The sequence below is a fragment of the Capricornis sumatraensis genome, chromosome 2, assembly GCF_032405125.1.
Source record: "Capricornis sumatraensis isolate serow.1 chromosome 2, serow.2, whole genome shotgun sequence".
Classification (NCBI taxonomy): domain Eukaryota; kingdom Metazoa; phylum Chordata; class Mammalia; order Artiodactyla; family Bovidae; genus Capricornis; species Capricornis sumatraensis.
In genome coordinates this window covers 152,291,361-152,317,105 of record NC_091070.1, presented here as the reverse complement: position 1 = coordinate 152,317,105, position 25,745 = coordinate 152,291,361, and the positions used below count along the sequence as shown (strand labels likewise).

General features: G+C 40.6%; 3 protein-coding genes across 4 annotated transcripts in view; all 3 read left to right on the top strand.

The window, feature by feature from the left end:
- EPHX4 (epoxide hydrolase 4) overlaps positions 1–572 on the top strand; it is a 35,128-nt gene extending 34,556 nt beyond the window's left edge. For both annotated transcript variants that reach the window (XM_068966382.1, XM_068966383.1), the window contains one exon: positions 341–572. In XM_068966382.1, coding sequence (XP_068822483.1) covers positions 341–572 — 232 coding nt within the window. The remainder of the gene's footprint in view (positions 1–340) is intronic.
- Positions 573–3,350: 2,778 nt separating this feature from the next.
- LOC138069623 (lysophosphatidylcholine acyltransferase 2B-like) lies at positions 3,351–5,054 on the top strand. The gene has a single exon (XM_068960966.1). It carries the CDS (start codon positions 3,351–3,353, stop codon positions 5,052–5,054), a length of 1,704 nt encoding a protein of 567 aa, XP_068817067.1.
- Positions 5,055–18,282: 13,228 nt separating this feature from the next.
- Positions 18,283–25,745, top strand: part of BTBD8 (BTB domain containing 8) — a 93,431-nt gene continuing 85,968 nt past the window's right edge. Inside the window, exon 1 of the mRNA XM_068966222.1 lies at positions 18,283–18,431. Coding sequence (XP_068822323.1) covers positions 18,283–18,431 — 149 coding nt within the window. The remainder of the gene's footprint in view (positions 18,432–25,745) is intronic.

Below are 25,745 nucleotides of genomic sequence, written 5' to 3'. Positions count from 1 at the left end.
ACCCACGTTCCTTGCTTTGGAAGGTAGATTACTAATCATTAGACCACCAGGGAAGTCCCCTCAACCATTTTTTGTCATCACCTCCCTTCAGAGCCTTTTTAGACATTTTTTCATAATTGCCCCCACCCCATAAAATTTTAATATCTGTTTATGTACTATGTGTATATTCATGGTTTATATCTAAAAAGTGTAAATTTTTTCACTCTCCCAAGAACTAATTTTCACCCCTTTGGTGGTGATACTGCCCTCCTTAAAAATGTGTGGCCTAACGAAACATTTTGGGAAAATGTTATTTTAACTCTTACAATGAGTCTCAAGCCCACGTCTTTTGTTTTTATAGCTGCCTGCCTCTCAAACATCACATGGTGATCACTCCAACACTGCTGCTGTGGGGAGAGAAAGACGCATTTATGGAGGTTGAGATGGCTGAAGTCACAAAGATTTATGTTAAAAACTATTTCAGGCTAACTATTTTGGCAGAAACCAGTCATTGGCTCCAACAAGAACAACCTGACATAGTGAACAAATTGATATGGACATTTCTAAAAGAAGAAACACGAAGAAAAGATTGACTTTTTCTATGAGGAATCTATAATGGAATCTCCAAATAATTTTTAAAAATTGTTCATCAACTTCTTTAAGCTTCATTAGGAAAAAATTGTTTTAATATGCTTTATCATAAATAAGTATCCTGACAAATGATATTGAAAAAAATCTGAGAATGTGTGAACTTGTAACATGTTGATTTTCTTTTGTTGTATTTTGCACAGAAAAGCATTTGCCTTAAAATGTATACACTTGGACAAAAAGGAAGTTGGAGAATGTGGCACAATTTTGGTTTTTTTTTGCATTCTTTACCTTGCTAATATATGGTGCCTTTTACAAATGTATATTAAAGATTAGCTGTGCCATATTAAAAGGCAAATGTGTAGTGGTATAAATTTTTATTTTATTGTTCAAAAGTTCTTTTTACTATTTTTTAACCATTAAAAAATTCTGTTATCAAATATCTTGGATTTATAGTATATTTATTAGTTTGAAAGCAAATATGACAAGGTGAATGTGCATCTTAAAATAGGCCATAAATACTACTTACACTGGGAAGTGTAACAAGAGAGGATATGAAGATTCTTACATTTACATACATAGTTATTAAACATTATAGGGAAGCAAGTCCATTAAATTGTTTGCCTTAATTCTCTAGCTAAATGGGTGAGAGAGTTAGGAAAAGGATGAAAATGTCCTTTTGCCCCATTTAAAGCAAGAAGAAATGAATGCTATACTTCCTATGTGCACTAGAATCTCAGCTCCACAGGGCAGAGACTTTTGTTTCATTAACGGACACAATATCCAGCATCTAAAATAAGAGCCTGATTCTTTGTGTGAACTCAAATATTTGCTAAATGAATAAATAAATTATCTGATACACTGTTACGCACTGTGGGGGAAATATGAAAGAAAAGTAATATCATAACATTGATCTTTCCCTTAAGAAGTATACACAGAATGCATGTGTGCATGCTAAGTTGCTTTAGTCATGTCTGACTCTTTGCGACCCTATGGACTATGGGCCGCCAGGCTCCTCTGTCCATGGGATTCTCCAGGCAAGAATACTGGAGTGGACCACCATGCCCTCCTTCAGGGGATCTCCTTGACCCAGGGATCAAACCTATGTCTCTTATGTTTCCTGCATTGGCAGGTGGGTTCTTTACCACTAGCACCACCTGGGAATGCAGTTAAATTAAACAAGGGTTCAAAAGAGTAATGAACATTACAAATAAGAGTGAGAAAGGAATTCCCTGGCCCAGTGGTTAGGACTTGACCCTTTCACTGCTAGGCCTAGGTTCAATCCCTGGTCGGGGAACTAAGATCCCACAAGGGTGTGGTGAAAAAAAAAAAATAGGAAGAATTACAAAATAGAGGATGATGCCAACTTAAGAGATTACTACTCATTCTGTTGGGTTGCTCTCATTTGGAATGGGAGACAACCAGTTACAATGCCAAATCATGGCTTTTTTAGAGTCTACAACTGTGTTCCTATTTCCCTCACTAAGCATAGTTCTGAGAAGTGACAGAAGTAAGTGGAATGTCTCTAAATATTCTTATTATCGTATCCTAGCAACATGTGTTTACCAATAAAAGCCCAGTTTTCTATATACACTGTGGTATATGAGGTACTTCTACCTCCTAACCTTGCAAGGTAGGGAGTATCACCACTTTAGAGATGTAAAAATGAGACTGATCACTGCCTACAGCATAAGAGTCAGAACCAGGATCTGACCTAGATCCATTTGGGTGTAAAGTCCATAATCTTTCCACTTAGATCACATTCTGTTTAACAGTCTTTGGTATCCATACTGCTCTTCCTATTTTATGGGTAACCTGGTATATTCCAATAATTAGAAACATCTTTCAGAAACCTACAATTTGACTTTGAATTCTGAAGGAATTTAAAGTAGCAAATAGCAAACAGGAATATTTAATACAGCAGATGCAACAAACTATAGCAGAGAGCCTGTTTCAACCACCTTTGATTATGCTTCCCTCTTGATCATTTTCAAAGGGCAGCAACTAAGGAAGGAACAAGACTTTACTGACCATGTGTCGTGACACAATAAAGTAATCCTAACTTATTTTAACGAAAGCCTGTTTCTGACAAATGTGATTTTAAGGTTTCTTGTTGTTGTTACTTACGTCACTTTGGAATGCTGACCAGTTCATCTGGACTAATATTAAGAATATGGGTCGAAACGTGCCATGGCTGATCCTGGCCTATGATAATGGTGTTTTCTAATTTTCATTGGATGTTTCCATAGAAGAGTGCTTGCAACAGATATAAAGCCTCAGGGGTGCCATCAGTTAAACATAGTATAAAGAGACAGTCCTGTCTCTGCAGAAATCAATTTGTAGGAAGAGTAAATAAATTTGACTTACCAATTGCCAAAGCATCTCACAATAAGCAAACTTGACTGGTAAAGCCATTTAAATTAAAAAGTTGTGATTAACACATATTCATCTATTTGATAGGTCCTTAGTAGGTATATAATAGACAATAGAAGTTATGTGAAAATAATTTACTAAGCATATATGTCAAAAGGAAGCCATTTACAAAAAAGCAGAAAAGATTGTACTGTTGATATGGTTCTAATTCTCCTGTTACATCATTTACTATTTTTGATTCTTCTGATTTTAAACGTAATACATCATTTCCTATTAACTCACAATTGCCTCAAAGCGTTCCAATTATGTGCAAACAGAAAGAACACTTAAATATAGGGAAGGGGTGCATTCCGGGGGCTGCCCCCAGATCCAAGCTACAGGCGTCCTGAGACTACGGAAAAGTCGGCCTCATGGCACAGCCCACCTTGGACTTCAAGCCTGCGAGGTTGGACTTGGAGTCTGCGGTGTTGGGCTCCACATCTCTGCCGAAGTTGGACTCGGAGTCTGCGGTGTTGAGCTCCACATCTCTGCCGTTGGACTCCGAGGCTGCGGTGTTGAGTTCCTCGTCTCTGCCGTTGGACTCTGAGGCTGCGGTGGTGGACGCCAAGGCTGCGTTGGTATCCCCCTTCAGCCAAGAGACGAACAAGTCCCTGTTCCCGCCGGCAGTGGACAACCCCTTCATGCAGCACACGCATATCAGCGCGTGGCGCTGGGCCTACATCGTCCTCATGGGGACCGTGTTGGTGCCCGTGCGGGTGTCTTGCATTGCTTTCCTCATCATCTTCCTCTGGCCCATGGCTGCGCTTTCCACCATAGGCCGTCGTGCTCAACCAGCCGAGCCGGCCAAGAACTGGAGAAGACTGGCGCAACCAACTCTAAAGTTCTTCTTTCAGGTGACTTTTTTTTTAGCAGGGTTCCTGGTTAAAGTGAAAGGGAAAAAAGCAACCCGAGATGAGGCCCGCATCTTCGTGGCAGCCCCGCACTCCAGTTTCTTTGATGTGATCGCCTGTGTCGTGGCAGGGTTACCCTCGGTGGTCTCTGCGAGTAAGAACGCGAATATCCCGGTGGCTGGGAAATTCTTATTGTCGACGCAGCCGGTGCTTGTGACCCGAGAGGACCCCAATTCCAGGAAGACCACCCGGGAGGAAATCCTGAAGCGAGTGACATCTAACAGAAAGTGGCCACAGATCCTGATTTTCCCGGAAGGAGTGTGTACCAACCGCAGCTGTCTGGTCACTTTTAAACTAGGGGCTTTCTCTCCAGGGGTGCCTGTGCAGCCAGTGCTGCTCAGGTACCCAAACCCCCTGGACACGGTGACCTGGACCTGGCAGGGGTTTACAGGCTTCCAGGCCTGTATGTTGACCCTGAGTCAACCATTCACCAGGGTAGAAGTTGAGTTTATGCCTGTTCATATTCCAAACGTCCAAGAGAAAAAAGACCCTGTCCTTTTCGCCAATACAGTGAGGATCATCATGGCCAATGCTCTTGGGGTGCCCGTGACAGACCACACTTATGAAGACTGCAGACTGATGATTTCTGCAGGTAACCTTCAACTACCCATGGAAGCTGGTTTGGTGGAATTTACAAAAATTAGCCAGAATTTAAAGTTAGATTGGGATAATATTCATCAGTACTTGGATAAATATGCTGAAATTGCAGTTGCCTCCAAAGGAGGGAAAGTAGGAATTGAGGAGTTTGCAAATCATTTGAAACTCCCAATTTCAGAGCCCTTGCAGCGACTTTTTGCCCTCTTTGATAGGAATAACGATGGCACCATAGACTTCAGAGAGTATGTGATAGGTCTGACCGTCCTGTGCAATCCTGTCAACACTGAAAATATTCTGCAAATGTCATTTAAGCTTTTTGATCTTGATAAAGATGGTTTCATAACTGAACAGGAATTAGCGGCTATACTTCGGGCAGCTTTTGGAGTACCAGATCTTGACGTTTCCACACTCTTTCAGGAGATAGCTGGACCAAACTCAGACCACATTTCATACAGGACCTTTAAGAAATTTGCCCTGAAGCATCCAGTATATGCCAAGTTATTTAGTTCATACTTAGACCTCCAGGCAGCCTATGTATATTCATTACCACAGCCAGTACAGGCTTGATGATTGCATTTAGATGTTAAAGTCAGCCCTGAAAATGGTGAAGTAACATCCAAGCTGAAACTATGATTGGAATAAAAATTATCCTTTGAGGAAAAATACAATGGTTTTTATTCTAAGTGGTCTGTGCACTTAATTATGATATTTAAAGTTTACTTAAGGAATATATATTTCAATTTGATTTTATAGTACCTAATTTTCTTCTTAAGATAGTTTGTTTCAGTGTGGTCTAAAGATAGAAAAATAAGAAATCTGCTTATAACTTTGTTCACTTAGCATGGTGCCTTTATTATTCTGCTTCAAGTAGGTAAAATAAGTAAATAAGTAAAAATGAAGTGTCTTCTTTTGCTAAAGTAAAGCCAGAGGAACATTATAGCCCACCGCCTCTCCCTCATTGTTGCAGAGAAAATATCTCATTAAGAGCTCTATTAGCAATAAATACATTGTTGCCATCATTATTCTCTCCAAAAAGGATTGGATCTGCTGCATAAAGCCTTCTTTGCTCTTTCTCAGAGTGGACAATGTCCATATTTTACAAGACAAAATAAAAATAAACATCAGGAAGATATAGTACTGGCAGTACCATTGAAACAGTTATAAATGGCATAGCTGCCTGTATTTTTTTTTTAAGCTATGAAAGTGATTATTGAGAATGTGAAAAGAAATCACAAGAGACTGCAATATCTGGAAAGCTAGCTAATATAATAGACATAGTTGTTATAAATACAGAAATTCTCAGAAATTCTGTTATGTATGATTCTCACCAGAAGTGGAAAAGTTTATAGTTGCATGTTCTGCATTACTGAGAATATTCCTTCCATTCTGACTAGGCACTCATGAAAGCGGAGGCTTCTGCTTACTTTTTTGTACTTTCTTCATTATCCACATACTCCCAGCATCCTTTGCTATAAGACATCTTCACAGAGTGATGTGATCTCGAGCCCTAACCCTTCATGTCACTTTGTAGGACAAATCAGTGAAGTATTATTAGAAGCCATTCCTACACCAGGACAGGGAATTACAACTTATCCAGATATACAAGTGATTTTGAACCAATAAATATGCCTTGCTAACTCAAAACTTTATCCACAACTCAGGTTGTGGCTGAATCCCCAGAATGCCTACAGCCACTTAATGCCACCAGATATGAAAGGACATTTGACTAAGGAGAAAGAGTCTTGATCACTTGTAGTCAAAATCTCTTACTTTTGCAAACCTTACAAAAACATACCCAAGTAGACACATTCCTAGGGCTTTGCACCTACTAGAGCTTTGCAAGGGCTTGTGCAAGTGGGGTCCCTAAAGCTTACATGTTGTTAGTTAGCTTCCCGGTCCACTCCAGTACTCTTGCCTGGAAAATCCCATGGACGAAGGACCCTGGAAGGCTGCAGTCCATGGGGTCGCTGAGGGTTGGACACGACTGACTGACTTCACTTTCACTTTTCACTTTCATGCATTGGAGAAGGAAATGGCAACCCAGTCCAGTGTTCTTGCCTGGAGAATCCCAGGGACGGGGAGCCTGGTGAGCTGCCGTCTATGGGGTCACACAGAGTTGGACACAACTGAAGTGACTTAGCAGCAGCTAAGTATTTTGTATTTTGTACTAAGTATTTCCCAGTATTTTGAAAGAGTAGAAAGAAGAGATAAGAATGGGAGAAAGGTAAGCAGATGGAGAAAGCTTAAGGGAAAGAAAAAAATCAGATTTTGAAATAATTTCCATGCAGTTCAGATCTGAGAAAAGAAGATGGATAAGTGACGTTTCATAATCCACACTATTTTAGTCCATTTGGGCTGCTATAACAAAAATACCATAGGCTGGGTGCCTTAAACAACCAAAATGTATTTCTCACAACTCTGGAGGCTACAAGGTTTAAGATCACTGCACTGGAGATTCAGTGTCTGGTGACAGCCTGCTTCTTGGTTCATAGATGTCTTCTCACTGTGTACTTACCTGGCCAAAGAGGCAGAGAGAGCTCTCTGAGGTCTCTCATTTATTTTTTCTAATTTTTATTTTTGTTTGTGCAGTATAGCTAGTAGAATCTTATTTCCTCTAGAAGAGCTTGAACCAGTGCCCTAGACAGCGAAAGCACATAGTCCTAATCACTGCACCTCTGCAGCATCCCCTGGACACTAATCACTCTTAGGCAGGCTCTTTCCTTGAGACGTAATCATCTCCCCTTGGGGATGATCCTCCCTATCTCCAAATACTATCACACTGGGGATTAAGTTTCCACATATGAATTTTGGGAGGACACAAATATTCATTCCCTAGCACCCACCCAGATTGATAGTCCCATGAAAATAGTGCACACATATGTAATTAAAATGCAGTAATTTTGTTTTAATTTTTATTTATTTGGCTGCACCGAGTGTTAGTTGTGGCATGCAGGATCTTTAACTGTAGCATGTGAACTCTTAAGATGTGGCATGTGGCATCTAGTTTCCCGATCAGGGATGAAATCTGAGTCCCTTGCAACAGGAGCCAGGAGTCTGCTTAATTACCAGGGAAGTTTCTGCTGCTGCTGCTAAGTCGCTTCAGTTGTGTCCGACTCTGTGCGACTCCAGAGATGGCAGCTCACCAAGCTCCCCCGTCCCTGGGATTCTCCAGGCAAGAACACTGGAGTGGGTTGCCATTTCCTTCTCCAATGCATGAAAGTGAAAAGTGAAAGTGAAGTCACTCAGTCGTGTCCAACCCTCAGCGACCCCATGGACTGCAGCCATCCAGGCTCTACGCCCATGCGATTTTCCAGGCAAGAGTACTGAAGTGGGGTGCCACTGCCTTCTCTGAGGGAAGTCCCTACAATGATCTTTTTAAATTGGAAATTACTCATTTAAATAAGAGATTTCACTTAAAAAAAGTTATCAAGGTATATTTTTATTCAAACAATGGTATTATAACCGAAATATTCAGTAAACTTTGACATTATTTCTAATTAGATAGTGAGCTATACAAAATACGGGCTTTCCAGATGGCTCAGAGGTAACAAATCTGCCTGCCAATACAGGAGACATAAGAGATGAGGGTTCACTCCCTGGGTCAGGAAGATTCCCTTGAGAAGGAAATGGCAACCCATTCCAGTATTCTTGCCTGGGAAATCCCATGGACAGAGTAGCCTGTTGGGCTGCAGTCCATGGGATGGCAAAAGAGTCGAACACGACTGAGCGACTAAACAACAACATACAAAATATCAGAGTCGTTATTTCATTATACTCTGCAAAATGTTAAATACGGCTTTATCTAAACTCTCTTTAACACATAACATTTTTTACTGAAGTATATTTGATATACAATATTATATAAATAACAGGTGTACAGTATAGTGATTCACAACTTTTAAAGGTTATACTCCATGTATAGTTATTATAAAATATTGGTTATATTCCCTGTGTTGTACAATATATTTTTGTAGCTTATTTTATACATAATAGTATACCTCTTAGTTCCCTATTCCTTTTTGCAACCCCTGTCTCTCTCCCCTATGGTAACCACTAGTTTGTTTTCTATCTCTGTAAAAGGTAACACTTAATCTTTTTATTATAAAATGCATACAAATTAAAAATTATATCAAACAAATCTGTAGCTAATAATAATTACATGAGTATATTATATATTATAAATATAATCTATTTTAAGATAAACACTGTTGCAGCTAACTCAAATCAAGACATTAAAACTTTTCAGCATACAAGTTCCTCTATGCCCCCAATCATAATTACAATCTCTTCCTTCTTCCCCAAATTAGATTATTTTCTTGATTTTTTATAGTTTTACTTTCTGTATCTCTTTACATTTTTATTACCTAAATATGCATACTTTGATACTGCGATGGTAAATTATATATGTTGTGAAATAATAGAAAATATGTATTGGCCTTTGCTCCAGTTCCTAACACAAAGTTCCTAAAAACTCTAGTATTTTCCTAAGTGATAAGAGGATTAGGTTTCCCAGGTGGCAGCTAGTGGTAAAGAACCCGCCTGCCAATGCAGGAGACATAAGAGATGAGGGTTCAATCGCTGGGTTGGGAAGATTCCCTGGAGGAGGGCATGGATATCCACTCCAGCATTCTTGCCTGGAGAATCCCACAGAGGAGCCTGATGGGCTAGAGCCTATAGGGTCGCAAAGAATAGGACACAACTGAAGCAGTTTAACACACGTGCAAGAGCATTAGGAGCATACTTAGTTTTAATATTTTGTCTCCGATCCCCATTCTTGACCTAGGGTTTCTAAACCCCTCAGAATTTTGTGAGTGATAGGAGACTCTTTTGTTCTTTTGAGGTGGCTCTTGGGCTTCTGGATGGGGGCTAGTCACCAGAAAAACCAACCCATGATTAGAAGCTTGAAATCTTCACCCCTCCATTCTCTAGACGGGCTGGAAAGAAAGTTAATGATCAGTCAACTTATGTGATGAAGCCTCCATAAAAGTCCTCAAAGCATAGATTTTGGAGAGCTTCTGGGTTGGTGAATACATGGAGGTGCTACCAGAGTTGCACAGTCAGAGAGGACATGGAAGCTCTGTGCCCTTTCCTATATACCTTGCCTCTCTCCACTGGATGCTTACTTGTATCTTTTATCATATCCTTTTATAACAAACAGGCAAACAGGAAGAAAACTGTTCCCCTGGGTTCTGTGAGCTGCTCTAGCAAAGTAATTGAACCCAAGCAGAGGATATGGGAACCTTCTATTTATAGGTGATTGGTCCGAATCACAGTGACAACCTGGACTTGCAATTGGCATCTGAAGGAGGGGGCAGTCTTGTGGGACTGAATCTTTAACCTGCTGGATCTGATGCTGCCTCCACGTAGTGTCAGAGTTGAGTTAAACTGTCTGGCATCCAGCTGGTATCACAGAATTGGTTGGTGCGTGTAAAACACTCCATGTATTTGGTGTCATAAACGTTGTGAATGTGGTGGTAGTGTGGGAGTAAAGGAGAGACACACCAGAAGAGAAGAGTGAATATTTTCTAAACATATGTCCACTTGGCTAGGCCATGGTATCCATATATCAGTATTTGGTCAGTCATTATTCTAGATGTAAAGGTATTTTTTAGATGAGATTAACATTTAAGTGAGAAGACTTTGAGTAAAGCATATTACTCTCTATAATATGAGTAGGTCTTTCAGAAAGGATAATTTAAATAAGATAATTAAACATTTATTCTGCCTTGGCAGTATGACATGTGTATCTGAATATCCAGTATTTCTAATAGATGAGGGAGAATTCTTCTTTACAAGAAGATTTCCAGCAAATTTCTATCAAATAAATGTAGAAAGAGTGATAGAATATAAAATGATTTTACTCCACAGTTAACTGATTAAAATGAGTCTTCCATAGATAAAACTATCAGATGAAAATTAATGGTATATTTTAGCAACATTAAACTGGGGATAACTAAAAATTATGTGCCTTCTGATTTGATTCAAAATGAATTACTTCCTGTAGAAGGCTGAATAATGCCTGCTCTGCTCCCTCTGCCCCGAAAGATGTCCATGTTCCTAATTCTAGAATCTGTGAATGTGTTAGGTTACATGGCAAAGGGGAATTAAGGTTTCAGATGGAATTAAAGATGCTAATTAGGTGGCCTTAAAGTCGCTCAGTCGTGTCCGACTCTTTGCAACCCCATGGACTGTAGCCCACCAGGCTCCTCCATCCATGGAATTTTCTAGGCAAGAGTACTGGAGTAGGTTGCCATTTCCTTCTCCAGGGGATCTTCCTGACCCAGGGATTGAACCCGGGTCTCCCACATTGCAGGCAGATGCTTTTACCATTTGAGCCACCAGGGAATCCCAAAACAAGGAGATTCTCCTGGATTATCCACTTTGTCCCCAGTAATCACAACAGTCCTCAAAAGAGGGAGAAGGAAGGAGAAGACTTCAGGATGATGCAATGTAAGAAGGACTCAGCCTGTTAGCTTTGATGATGGAGAAGCAAAGCCAAGAACTGAGGAACATAGGCAGCCTTGAGAAGCTGGAAAAGGCAAGGAAACTCTGCCCTAGAGCCCTCAGTAAGGGATGCAGCCTGGCCCAAGCTGGATTTTAGCCCAGTGAGATCCACGTGGGACTTCCAACTTATAGAATTGAAAGTAAAAAATATGTATTGTTTTTAAGCCACAAAGTCTGTGGTGATTTGTTAAAGCAGCAATAGAAAACTAATATACCACTTATAGAATTGTTTTTACTAAAAAGTTGAACTTGAATAAAATGAACCAGAGATCAAATTATCAACATTCACTGGATCATGGAGAAAGTGAGAGTTCCAGAAAAGCATCTACTTCTGCTTCATTGACTACCTAAAGCCTTTGACTGTGTGGATCACAACAAACCGTGGAAAATTCTTAAAGACATGGGAATACCAGGCCACCTTACCTGCCTCCTGAGAAACCTATATGCAGGTCATAAGCAACAGTTAGAAGTAGACATGGAACAACTGATTGGTGAAAAATTGGGAAAGGAGTACGTCAAGGCAGTATAGTGTCACCATGCTTATTTAACTTATATGCAGAGTGCATTCTCCTGCGACTCTGCGATGCTGTGGACTGTAGCCTGCCAGGCTCCTCTGTCTATGGGATTCTCCAGGCAAGAATACTGGAGTGGGTTGCCATGACCTCTTCGAGGAGATCTTCCCAACTCAGAGATCAAACCTGATTCTCCTTTGTCTCCTGCGTTGGCAGGTGGGCTCTTTACTGCTAGCACCACCTGGGAAGCCTGTATATGCAGAGTACATCATGTGAAATGCCAGGCTGGATGAATCAACCATAAGCTGAAATCAAGATTGCTGGGAGAAGTATCAACAACCTCATATGCAGATGATATACCACTCTAATTGCAGAAAGTGAAGAGGAACTAAAGAAACTTTTGATTAGAGTGAAAGAGGAGAGTGAAAAGGCTGGTTTGAAACTCAACATTAAAAAACTAAGATCATAGCATCCGGTCCCATCACATTATGTCAAATAGAAGAGGGAAAAGGGGAAGCAGTGACAGATTTCATTTTCTTGTGGATGAGGACCGCAACCATGAAAGATGCTTGCTCCTAGAAAGGAAAGGTATAAAAACCTAGACAGCATACTAACAAGCAAAGGCATTACCTGTCTGACAAAGGTCCAAATAGTCAAAGCTATGGTTTTTTCTGTAGTCATGTATGAATGCGAGAGTGGAACCATAAAGATGGCTGAGCGCCAAAGAATTGATGCTTTCGAATCATAGTGCTGGAGAAGACTCTTGAGAGTCCCTTGGACTTCAAGGAGATCAAACCAGTCCATCCTAAAGGAAATCAGTCCTGAAGATTCGTTGGAAGAACGGATGCTAAAACTGAAGCTCCAATACTTTGACCACCTAATGGGAAAAACTGACTTATTGGTAAAGTCCCTAATTCTGGGAAATACTGAAGGCAAAAGGAAAAGGGGCAGCAGAGGATGAGATAGTTAGATAGTATCATGGACTCAATGGGCACGAATCTGAGAAAATTGGGAGACAGTGGAGAACAGAGGGGCCTGGCATACTACAGTCTGTGGGGTTGCGAAGAAGAGACACAACTTAGTGACAGAACAACAACAATAAAAAATAGGCCTCTTATTTCTTTTTTTACAATTTCCATTACAGGAAATATATGGGACAAATGAGCATACCAAATGCTGCTTGCAAAAAGCAGTCAAATGTAAAATGTGGCATACTCTACAGCTCAAATTGCTTAGGCTTCTGCCACAATGTCAATGTCATGAGGGAAAATACAGGAGAGGGAGCTCTTTTAAATTAGAAGAAACTCAGGAGGCAAAAGAACCAAATATAACCCTGTATCTTGTTTGAAAGCTGATCCAAACAAATTAACTGTAAAATATAGTTTGTACAATAGTTGGGAAAATTTTACAATGGGCTATATTGTAAATGGAATTATTGTCAACTAATAAGGAATACCATTAGTGGTTTGGTAATGTAAGGCAATGGCAACCCACTCCAGTACTCTTGCTTGGAAAATCCCATGGACAGAGGAGCCTGGTAGGCTGCAGTCCATGGGGTCACTAAGAGTCGGACATGACTGAGGGACTTCACTTTCACTTTTCACTTTCATGCATTGTAGAAGGAAATGGCAACCCACTCCAGTGTTCTTGCCTGGAGAATCCTAGGGATGGGGGAGCCTGGTGGGCTGCCGTCTATGGGGTTGCACAGGGTCGGACACGACTGAAGTGACTTAGCAGCAGCAGCAGCAGCAGCAGCAATGCTATACAAAAAAATGTACAGCTTTTTTAAGAGATGCAAACTGAAGTATATAGGAGTAAAATGAAATGATGTTGGGTTTTTTACCTGTAAAATTTTTAAAAGAAAGGGAAGAAAGAAAGAGAAAGAATGGAAAGAAGAAAGGGACTGAAGGAGAAGGGAGAAGGAGGGAGGAAGGAAAAAAGGAAGGAAGCAATAAAAGATGAAAAAGGAAAGAAAAATTGGTACAGCATATATACTCAAATCTTCATAATTGCTGATTTCTATTTATTTGTTAATAATAGCCACAGCCTTGTCTAACTCAATGAAACTATGAGCCATGCCGTGCAATACAAGTCTCTACCCCAACTAGTAATGCTGAAGAAGCTGAGGTTGAACAGTTCTATGAAGACCTACAAGATCTTCTAGAACTAACATCAAAAACGTCTTTTTCATTATACAGGACTGGAATGCAAAAGTAGGAAGTCAAGAGATACCTGGTGTAACAGGTAAATTTGGCCTTGAGGTACAAAATGAAGCAGGTCAAAGGCTAACAGAGTTTTGCCAGGAGAACGCACTGGTCATAACAAACACTCTCTTCCAACAACACAAGAAAAGGCTCTACACATGGACATCACCAGATGACCAATGCCGAAATCAGATTGATTATATTCTTTGTAGCCAAAGATGGAGAAGCTCTACACAGTCAGCAAAAACAAGACTGGGAGCTGACTGTGGCTCAGATCATGAACTCCTTATTGCAAAATTCAGACTCAAATTAAAACAGTAGGGAAAACCACTAGACCATTCAGGTATGACCGAAATCAAATCCCTTAGGATTATACAGTGGAAGTGACAAATAGATTCCAGGGATTAGATCTGATAGACAGAGTGCCTGAACAACTATGGATGGAGATTCGTGACACTGTACAAGGGGCAGTGATCAAGACCATCCCCAAGAAAAAGAAATGGAAAAAGGCAAATGGTTGTCTGAGGAGGCCTTACAAATAGCTGTGAAAAGAAGAGAAGGCAAAGACAAAGGAGAAAAGAAAAGATATGCCAATTTGAATGCAGAGTTCCAAAGAATAGCAAGGAGAGATAAGAAAGCCTTCCTCAGTGATCAATGCAAAGAAATAGAGGAAAACAACAGAATGGGAAAGACTAGAGATCTTTTCAAGAAAATTAGAGATACCAAGGGAAAATTTCGTGCAAAGATGGGCACAATAAAGGACAGAAATGGTATGGACCTAAGAGAAGCAGAAGATATTAAGGAGAGGTGGCAAGAATACACAGAAGAACTATACAAAAAAAAACCTTTATGACTCAGATAACCACAATGGTGTGATCACTCACCTAGAGCCAGACATCCTGGAATTCGAAGTCAAGTGGGCCCTAGGAAGCATCACTACAAACAAAGCTAGTGGAAGTGATGGAATTCCAGTTGAGCTATTTCAAATCCTAAAAGATGATGCTGTGAAAGTGCTGCACTGGTTATGCTGGCAAATTTGGAAAACTCAGCAGTGGCCACAGGACTGGAAAAGGTCAATTTTCATTCCAATCCCAAAGAAGGGCAATGCCAAAGAATGTTCAAACTACTGCACAGTTGCACTCATCTCACACGCTAGCAAAGTAATGCTCAAAATTCTCCAAGCCAGGCTTCAACAGTACCTGAACTTCCAGATATTCAAGCTGGATTTAGAAAAGGCAGAGGAACGAGAGATCAAACTGCCAACATCCGTTGGATCATCAAAAAAGCGAGAGAGTTCCAGAAAAACATTTACTTCTGTTTTATTGACTATGCCAAAGCCTTTGACTGTGGATCACAACAAACTGTGGAAAATTCTTCAAGAAATGGGAATACCAGACCACCTGACCTGCCTCCTAAGAAATCTGTATGCAGGTCAGAAAGCAACAGTTAGAACTTAACATAGAACAACAGACTGGTTCCAAATCAGAAAAGAAGTACGTCAAGGCTGTATACTGTCACCCTGCTTCTTTAAATTATATGCAGAATACATCATGCGAAATGCTGGGCTGGATGAAGCACAAGCTGGAATCAAGACTGCTGGGAGAAATATCAATAACCCCAGATATGCAGATGATACCACCCTTATGGCAGAAAGTGAAGAACTAACAAGCCTCTCTAAAGAGCCTCTTGATGAAAGTGAAACAGGAGAGTGAAAAGTTGGCTTAAAACTCAACATTCAGAAAACTAAGATCATGGCATCCATGATGGGCAGTAGATCCGAAGTGATCTGGATGGACAATCTGAAGTGATTGTCCCATCACTTCTTGGTAAATAGATGGGGAAATAATGGAAACAATGAGAAACTTTTTTGGAGGGGATCCCCAAAATCACTGCAGATGGTGACTGCAGCCATGAAATTAAAAGATGCTTGCTCCTTGGAAGGAAAGCTATGACCAAGGTAGACAGTGTATTAAAAACCAGAGACATTACTTTGCCAACAAAGGTCGGTCTAGTCCAGGTTATGGTTTTTCCAGTAGTCATGTATGGATGTGAGAGTTGGACTAAAGAAAGCTGAGCACCGAAGAATTGATGCTTTTGAACTGTGGTGTTGGAGAAGACTCTTGAGAGTCCCTTGGACTGCAAGGAGATCCAACCAGTCCATCCTAAAGGAAATCAGTCCTGAATATTCATTGGAAGGAGGGACGTTGAAGGTGAATACTTTGGCCACCTGATGGGAAGAACTGACTCCTTGGAAAAGACCCTGATGCTGGGAAAGATTTAAATCAGGAGGAGACAGGACTACAGAGGATGAGATGGTTGGATGGCATCACGGACTCAATGGACATGAATTTGTTCTGGAGCTGGTGATGGACCGGGAAGCCTGTCGTGCTGCAGTCCATGGGGCCGCAAGTAGTCAGACGTGACTGAGCAACTGAACTGGACTGAACTGATTTGTTTGTTTGTTTGAAATGCTTCATGTGAAAACATTTTTAAAGAAAGAAAAAACACTTCCAAGATAATCGCTTTTTCATGGAATCAAGGTGCTTGGAGTGCTTTTTTGCCTTCCAAGGCAGTTTTACCACATGAGGATCACAGTTAAGGCCAACCCTAAATAAAATTATGAGTTTAGTTTGTTTATACTCAGAGCTCCTGTTACAGTAGGACTTTCTAGTGTTCCTGATCATAAAGCCTCTGAGGGAAATTTTTTGATAATTTCACTCCTATTAAGGTATAAATGACTACATTTGTAAATATACTAAAATAATAATATTTTAAATAAAAAATTTCAGATTGTGGAATACATAGCACCATTAACACTATTTTTGTTTTGTTTTGAAAGAGGGTACTTTTTTCTTGAATTACTTCACAAACTTGACTAAGCTGCCTAAGGCAGTTTAAGATAATTAAATTTACATGGACCAGAAACTATGCGTTTATCCATTCCCAACCAGAGAGTAGACTAATTTTAACTTCATCAGCTTATAAAGGGGCATGGTAGAGATGTTAGGGGACTTTGAACAGAAAGGATCTGATGCTGAACTGCCTGGTTTTAATATCTGTACCACCACTTACTGGCTGTGTGACCTGGGCTAAGTTACCTAGCATCTCATGCCTCAACTTCCTCATCTGTAATGGGGTTCATAGCAGTACCAACCTAAACAATGGTTGTAAAAATTAGTTAATACATAGAAAGCAGGTAGAGAAGTTTTCTCACACTAAAAAGCACTCAATAAATATTAACCTATTATCTCTGACACTCCTTTCTACAGAAACAATTAAGAATCAATTAGCCACTATGTTTTTCAGAAATAAGGTGTCTGAATAATTGAGAAGGTCATTATTCTGAGAAATGGCTACTTCTTGGCTAATATTATGGTACAAGATGCATGTATTTTCCAAGCAATTAGTACCTACTTGTTATTACTTGTTACCTTGTGCAGAGTTTCTGAATGAAGCAAAAAGATCGAAACATCTTCTTTTGGAAGAAGTAATCAATTTAAAAAATACCAAAAGACTTTTAAAGTGATTTCGATCTAGCTCTTTTCTTCACTCCAACATATTCAAAACTCTGTAGCTCATCAATCAACCCACTTCCCCGCGAAATTCAAGGCTCTGCTCCTACAATCTTACTTCCTTTTCCCACCTCATACAATTTTACAGGTTTATACGCATACCTCTGCAATATTACTGACATTGTTCAGCTAAAGTTTAAGGGCAGTTATATGAGCCACTCCCTGGATTAGGAGGGAAAGGAGTCTTCTAGAGGCTGTACACACCCTTTGCAGGGAGCTCAGGAGTGTTGCAACTCCTGTTGATTTTGTGAAGTTCTTTCCTCAACACACTTGTGACCCTGTGGACTGTAGCCCGCCAGGCTCCTCTGTCCATGGAATTCTCCAGGCAAGAATATTGGAATGGGTTGCCATTTCCTTTTCCAAGGGATCTTCCCAACCCAGGGATCGAACCCAGGTCTCCCACATTGCAGGCAGACTATTTACAACTGAGCCAGGGGCGGCTTCCTCAACACTCACACACCCCAATTTTTCTTGCCCAAAGCAGGTAAATAAGGGAGTGTGACTCGCCGCAGGAAACGGCCAGTGAACTTGTCTTTCCTAGGGGGAAAAAGCGCTGACATCCAGGAAGATAAAGTGCTGAGAGACTGCACTGGCTGATTTGAACGCTGCTCGCAAGCATTTACTTACACGACTGGTTAGCACCAACCAGAAAGCAGAGAGACAGGGATAAACGGCAGAACCAGTGAGTCCCGGAGGACAGTTCGCTCCCTGGGCAATAGGGGTCGGAGTGCCTGCTGGCGGAGGTAAACAGAGCTACCACGCCTGCGCACACCCTCCCAGGTCACGTGCCGGCTCCGGCCTGGCCTCTAACATACCCCTGGATTGAGAGCTGGCGGCCCTAAGGGACCGTCAACAAACAGACGAGAGGCCGTCAACGTTTTCCTTTAGGGGGCGGATTCCGGGTAGGAGCCGAGCGTTCGGTTGAAAACGCCCCCTTCTTCTTGAGGCGGGCAAGTGAGACCTTGTCCTGGGCCTGCGGGGTGCCGCCATGCTTCTTTGGGACATGGCCCGCTGCGAGGAGGATAGCGCGCCCCCCGGGGTACCTCTGGGATCCCCCGGAGTTTGCAGTAAGGGGTTGCAAAGGAAGGGACCCTGTGAGCGGCGCCGGCTGAAGGCGATGGTGTCGGAGCAGCTCAGCCAGGATCTGCTCAGGTAGGAGGAGGCGGGAACTCAGCCTCCTTCAGTTCTAAACGCTCCCCTCTCTGGACCAGAAACTGTGGCTCCTTCTCTCTTTCTCCATCCCTTCCTTCTTTGTTCTCCTCGCCTCGAGCCACCGAGGGAGGCTCTATTGTCTCTTCACTAACTGGCGGGTTCGCTCCCCCTATATAACCAATCCGGAGGCCACGTGCCAGGTTCAAGAGGAAAACCAAAGTTACTATCATAGTTCTGTGCAGCATCAGTTGATGCCAAAATACTCCCAGCACGGGCAGACTTAGGTCTTGAAAGGCTTTCGCTAATGTCGGGGTGGACCCAGGTTTTGGGGTCCTGAAACACAATATAAGCTTAAACGGTTCTAAGAAAAAATGATAAAATTAGGTAGAAGGGTGAGTATTTACAATGAGTAAAAATGGAACAACTCACCTGAGCGTTGGAGGTATCTTTCTTCTTATATTTCTTTAAACGGTTTAGCAGAAATACTTACATAGAAATACTTCCTGATTCCAACCTGACGTCCCCTCTCCTCCTAGAGTATTCTAGGGCTCCCGGCAACTCCCAGCTCCCATGAGGACTTAAGCAAATGCAGAGTTGTGAAGCTTAACTCAGGCTGTGATGAATCTCGGGAGAGTCATCCCTGTCTTTAAAGAAAATGAAGCTCAAAAATATTCCCTAGTTTCCATTTCTACCAAAACATTGATTATTGAACTTTAGTGTGCATCAGAATCACCTGGAGGGCTTAGCTATACTGGGGCTCAGACCCTTATTCCGGTACAGTTGGACTGGGATAAAGCCTGAGATTTTTAAATGTCTAACAAGGTCCTAGGTGACTTTTGCATTTTTAACAGGGTCCCATAGGGTCGCAAAAGTCGGACATGACTGAAGCAACTTAGCAGGCATGCACCCCAGCTAATGCTGATGCTGCTGGCCTGGGTCTCTGGTTGAGAAGGACTCAGACAATGTACACCTAATTACCGTCAATACTAATAACTAACAGTTGTGCAACATTTAAAAGTACTTACTGTGGCTCACAGTTAAAGCTCCAGAAGCTATCAATATAAACTGAACTTTATAAAGTTAAAAAAAATAGTCCTTTTAATGTGGGCATTTCCATGAGAGATTCTGCCTTGTCTCCACCACTGGGGGAATTGATGTAAAAGACAGAAAAAAAAAAAAGAGTGATTCATCTGCTCCTAGGATGAATCTCTAAGGATGAGGCATGCCTTTTCTTAAGTGGCTTTATTATTCTGGCTGTATTGTGAGCCTTGAAGTTGTCATGAATTTAAGGAAGGTAATACGCCTAATTTATATAAAAATGAAGTTAAAAGTATAGCAGGTGACGGATATTGCCCTAGAGTTACTATAGCATTTATGGAGACTTAGTTGTACTTCCCAGTAGATAGGAACCAACTCCAACAACAAATTTGATAATAAAGAAAGTATAGCAGATGAACAATTTATCCTCATCCTCGCAGCAAATAAGGATAGGATCCTGAACTCCCAAGTTCTTGTTACAAGCAAAGGTTTTGTTTTAAAAACAACAAAAAATTTTCATATGCTCACCCAGCCACCTTGAATGCTATGTTAAATTCATCTTCAAGCACAGCAATATCATTGATTTATTCTACAAATATTAATGAAGTAGCAAGCACCCATGTACTTAACACTGTATTACGTTTTAAAGAATCAAAGGTTAGTAAGATATGACTTTGATATTATGCTTGCACTCTAGTGAGAGAGATAATAGCCAAAGAAAAGGAATGGGGAAGGGGGTGACTTGAGGCTTTATAGGTGATGGTTGAGTGATCTTTTAGGGATTGATTAAAATTTTATTAGGTGGAAATTAGGAAAGAAGTTGGAGAGTAAGAGAGGAGAATGGCTTTTATAAGGGCATAGAGATTTGGAAGAGCTTGATTTATTTTGGGAAAGCAAGTTATATTGGGTTGTACCAAAAAGCAAGGAACAGAGACACCTCTGGGTTATCTGAGGCAATGGGATATATGGAGAAGTGAGGAAAAATGGGAAACAGTTTCAGTTGTCAAAAAGCTAGATTTAATGTAGAATTGGAAAGTTGCTTGGGATATGACAACAATTCTCTTATAAGACTTCATTGAGATATGGATGATTGTTCAAGACAATTATAATAAAAATACCTAATACTTATTACCATCCTACTTGACACTGGGCTGACATGCAATGTTTTATTTATTCCACTGTGAGGTAAATCTTGTTGCTGGCCCCATTTAACAGATAAGGAAACTAAGCATCAGGTTCAGTTCAGTTCAGTCGCTCAGTTGTGTCCGACTCTTTGAGACCCTATGGATTGTAGCACGCCAGGCTTCCCTGTCCATCACTAACTCACGGAACTTACTCAAATTCATGTCCATTGAGTCAGTGATGCCATCCAACCAACTTATCCTCCGTTGTCCCCTTCTCCTGCCTTCAATCTTTCCCAGCATCAGGGTCTTTTCAAATGAGTCAGCTCTTTGCATCAGATGACCAAAGTATTGGAGTTTCAGCTTCAACATCAGTTCTTCCAATAAATATTCAGGACTGATCTCCTTCAGAATGGACTGGTTGGCTCTCCTTGCAGTCCAAGGGACTCTGAAGAGTCTTCTTCAACCCCACAGTTCAGAAGCATCAATTCTTTGGCACTCAGCTTTCTTTATAGTCCAACTCTCATATCCATACATGACTGCTGAAAAAACCATAGCCTTGACTAGATGGACCTTTGTTGGCAAAGTAATGTCTGTTTTTTAATATGCTATCTAGGTTGGTCATAACTTTTCTTCCAAGGAGTAAGCGTCTTTTAATTTCATGGCTGCAGTCACCATCTGCAGTGATTTCGGAGCCCCCAAAATAAAGTCTGACACTGTTTCCACTGTTTCTCCATCTATTTGCCATGAAGTGATGGGACTGGATGCCATGATCTTAGTTTTCTGAATTTTGAGCTTTAAGCCAACTTTTTCACTCTCCTCTTTCACTTGAGAGGCTCTTTAGTTCTTCACTTTCTGCCACAAGGGTGGTGTCATCTGCATATCTGAGGTTATTGATATTTCTCCCGGCAATCTTGATTCCAGCTTGTGCTTCATCCAGCCCAGCATTTCTCATGATGTACTCTGCATATAAGTTAAATAAGCAGGGTGACAATATACAGCCTTGACCTACTCCTTTTCCTATTTGGAACCAGTCTGTTTGTCCATGTCCAGTTCTAACTGTTGCTTCCTGACCTGCATACAGATTTCTCAAGAGGCAGGTCAGGTGGTCTGGTACTCCCATCTCTTTCAGAATTTTCCACAGTTTATTGTGATCCACACAGTAAAGACTTTGGCATAGTCAATAAAGCAAAAGTAGATGTTTTTCTGGAACCCTCTTGCTTTTTTGAATATCCAGAGGATGTTGGCAATTTGATCTCTGGTTCCTCTGCCTTTTCTAAAACCAGCTTGAACGTCTGCAAGTTCATCTGGAATATGCCAGCAAATTTGGAAAACTCAGCAGTGGCCACAGGACTGGAAAAGGTCAGTTTTCATTCCAATCCCTAAGAAAGGCAGTGCCAAAGAATGCTCAAACTACCTCATAATTGCACTCATCTCACACGCTAGCAAAGTAATGCTCAAAATTCTCCAAGCCAGGCTTCAACAATATGTGAACCGTGAACTTCCAGATGTTCAAGCTGGTTTTAGAAAAGGCAGAGGAAGCAAAGCATCAAGAGAAGTGGTTAGGTCTGAATAAGAACCTTGGCAGTCTGGTTCCAGGGAGATTAAAGTGATTTGCCCAAGGTCTCATGGCCAGATCATAGATCCAGTCAGTCTTCTTTCTGTAAAGTATGGTAGTTATGTGAAATGATCTTCCAGTATCTTTATTCCTTTATTTCTGATTCTCTCCTTACCCATTCCCTTTTCTTACTATACCTTGGATTTTCTTTAAAGCTCCCTTAAGAGTTCCATCAGTTGGCTCTTGATTATTATAGAATATCTCTGCTAGAGTTCACTTGTTTAACTACCACATTGGCTAGTGGTTAACCTTGGCTCAGTCGATTGTCCATTCAGAGGTGACTAAGAGCTTCAGGGACATGTGGCACAATTTGGTAGCTTTATTTGGGAAGGGATTGTGGGTATGGCAAGCAAAGTGACAGTAGATGAGGGTGAATGGGTAAAACTAAGACTAGATCATAGAGACCTTTCTTCAGTGAAGAATTTGAAATGTATTCTGGAAGCAGTGGAGAATCATTGATATTTTAAAAATACAGGATTTGCATAATTAGATCTTGAATTGAGGAAAGAAATTGGAAAAAAAATAAAAGGAAACCAACTAGATTTTGTGATAGTCAGGGGATTCATAATGGCAGTGAAAAAGGAAAAGATAAAATGGATTTCTGTGTGCAGTTCATGGGCGTGGTGACCAATTACATGTGGAAACAGAGAGAGAGAGAAACAGAAGATGGTGCCGAATCTTAGGACACTCAAAAGGAAGGAGGGTGGTGAATGTTCAGGAAGCCTTATCCAGGGGACAATTGAAAATATGTCTGGAGTTTAGGAGGGAAGTTGGCCTAAAAGGTAAAATGGCTGGTGACAGCACCAGCACCCAGCTGTCTAAGCTAAAACTATGAGAGAGATCCTAGGTTATTTCCTTACCTTCACCTTCTGCATCCAGTTACCAACTCCTGCCATTTTATTACCTAAATATATTTTAAGTTAATGCGTCATTTTCTATCACTGATGTTTCTCTCCTGGCTCAAGCCATGGACATCATTCATTTGTGTTGGGCAGTAGTTTTTCTCCCTCTAGTCTCATTTTCCCCTGATTCCTTTTCTACACAATAACAGATAATATTTTGAAAAATAAAATTGCCCATGTTTTGAACCATTTGGTCATTCCCCTTCAGCTGTGAGATAGAGTTAAGCTCTTTGCCTCTTACCCGTCTTTATCCCTGCAGCTTCACCTGTCACGTCTTGCCTCTCAGTACTCTATTGACCAATTTGTAGCTCCACACTCACACAAACCTTTGTGAGGAACATGGAGGCAGGAATCCCTTCTACTCTGCATTGCTTTCTTGACCAACTCCTACTCAGTCTTTAAAATTCCGTATGTAAGAATCGAATCGCCAGTCTGTGTCTGACGCAGGATACAGCATGCTTGGGGCTGGTGCATGGGGATGACCCAGAGAGATGTTATGGGGAGGGAGGTGGGAGGGGGGTTCATGTTTGGGAACGCATGTAAGAATTAAAGATTTTAAAATTAAAAAAATAAATAAATAAGAATTTCCCAATCCAAAATAAAATAAAATAAATAAAATAAAATAAAATTCTGTATGGTTTTCCTGTCCTCTATAAGGGCTTCTCTTATAACTGTCCCTGAAAAAATTTTACTAGTTTGTCCTATGGGATATTTCATACTTTTTATTTTTCAGACCTGGCCTCCATCTCTTCTATAAACTCCTTGAAGGCAGATACTACATTTTAGTCATCTTTGTGTCCCCAGTGCTTAGTTCATATTACACGCTCAATAAATTTTTAGTGAGAAATTTGGTTTAATCAGTGGACTGAAATGCTTTTGATAGGTGAATACAGTACTTGACAGAGAAATAAGATGCAAGAAAGCTGGGTCTGGACACCAGTGAGCCTTTCCTCCAACCTGTCCTTCCACTAGGGTTTATTATTAGATGAATCATAAACCTCCCCTTAGTCAAATATTGTTACTTGTAACAGGTAACAGGGGCTTCCCTGGTGGCTCAGTGGTAAAGAATCCTAATGGTAATGCAGGAGACTCAGTTTGATCCCTGGGTCAGGAAGATCCCTTGGAGAAGGAAATGACAACACACTCCAGTATTCTTGCCTGGGAGATCCTATGGACAGAGGAACCTGATGGGGTACAGTCCATGGGGTCGCAAAAGAGTCAGACCCAACTTAGCAACTAAACAACAGCAACAGATAACAGGATTTACTTGTAATTGATCCAAGTGGTTTTATAAAATAAAAAGCACTGCATTTTCACATTAACATTTTTAAAACCACATTGACTTTTTTTATTTGACAAATGCTCCTGAGCATCTATTATAAACAAGACAGATTGCCTAATGAGCTGTATGGCTGTCAGCTCCCCCAAGTAAAGGCTTGTTTTTTATTTGGAGAGGAGTAGGGGAAGGGTAGAAGATGGGTGGGAAGGAGAATAAATGGAGTATTTGTACAATTTGAGTTTTTGTTAATGTTTGGAAAATCAATACATTTTTGTGTAAATTTAATAATCACGAAAATAATTTATTAAAATATTAACTAAAATGCATCTTGTTTGGTCACTGTTTCCAAGGTTCTAAAAGCTTTGTACTCTCAAACATTTGTTTTGTTTAGCGTAGAATACAACAAAATCCAAAAAGCAGATATTGAGCTATCTAATGAAGATACACAGTTTTTGCCTTTAGGGAGTTCATTATCTGGTAGGGAGAAAGATATACAAAAATAATAATGATGCGGTGACAGAAGTGCTATAAATAGAGGTATGTACTGAGGGACCAGAGGAAGGAGCCATTAACTGAGTCTTGGGGGAGTGTGTCAATGGCAACATGCTGAGCTTTCACTGTAATGATGTCTTTATCCATACTTGCGCCTCCTGTCATGTTTTAGTGTGGTCACCAGTTATATCCTGCAGTACAGAAGTCCTCTGAGAATGCATGCCTTGCTGATGATAATGTTATGTAATATGAAGTATTATTTAATGTTGCAGAGTAAGAATACAGAGTCAGCACACAGGAAAAGAGATTGTCTGACAGCTTTCTCTTATGATGCTGGTCTCTGTCCTTCTGTCACTTTACATGACAGCTTTACCATAACTATGTCTGCACGTTAATTATGTCCACATTGAATGGGCTTTCCACATGAGTCCATCATTTTGATAATAGAGATTAGAGCATGATTAGTTCTAGTTTTTATTTGGGGGGGTGGTCAATGGAAAAGGACTTCAGTGTCACATTCTTGACAGCTAAGCCTGCGTTTCAGACTTGTATTTAACAGTGGAACACAATAGTGTACCAGTTTCTGGTCTGAATTACCTATTACCACATCTGGTTTGCTGTTTACTTTTTTGGCTTCAGTTTTAGTAAGATTTTTAAAAGTTGATTCAATAGTCAATGAACACATTACTTTGTGTTATCTTTCCAAAATAAATCTAAAGTATGTACATTTTAAAGGAAAATCAACCTACGTAGAAGATAACTTTATTGTTAGAAGGAATTAAAAAGAAAAGATATTTTTTGAAAAAGTAGTCTTACTCTTTCAGTGTTATTACCTTTTTTTCACTATAAATTTTAGAAAATTGC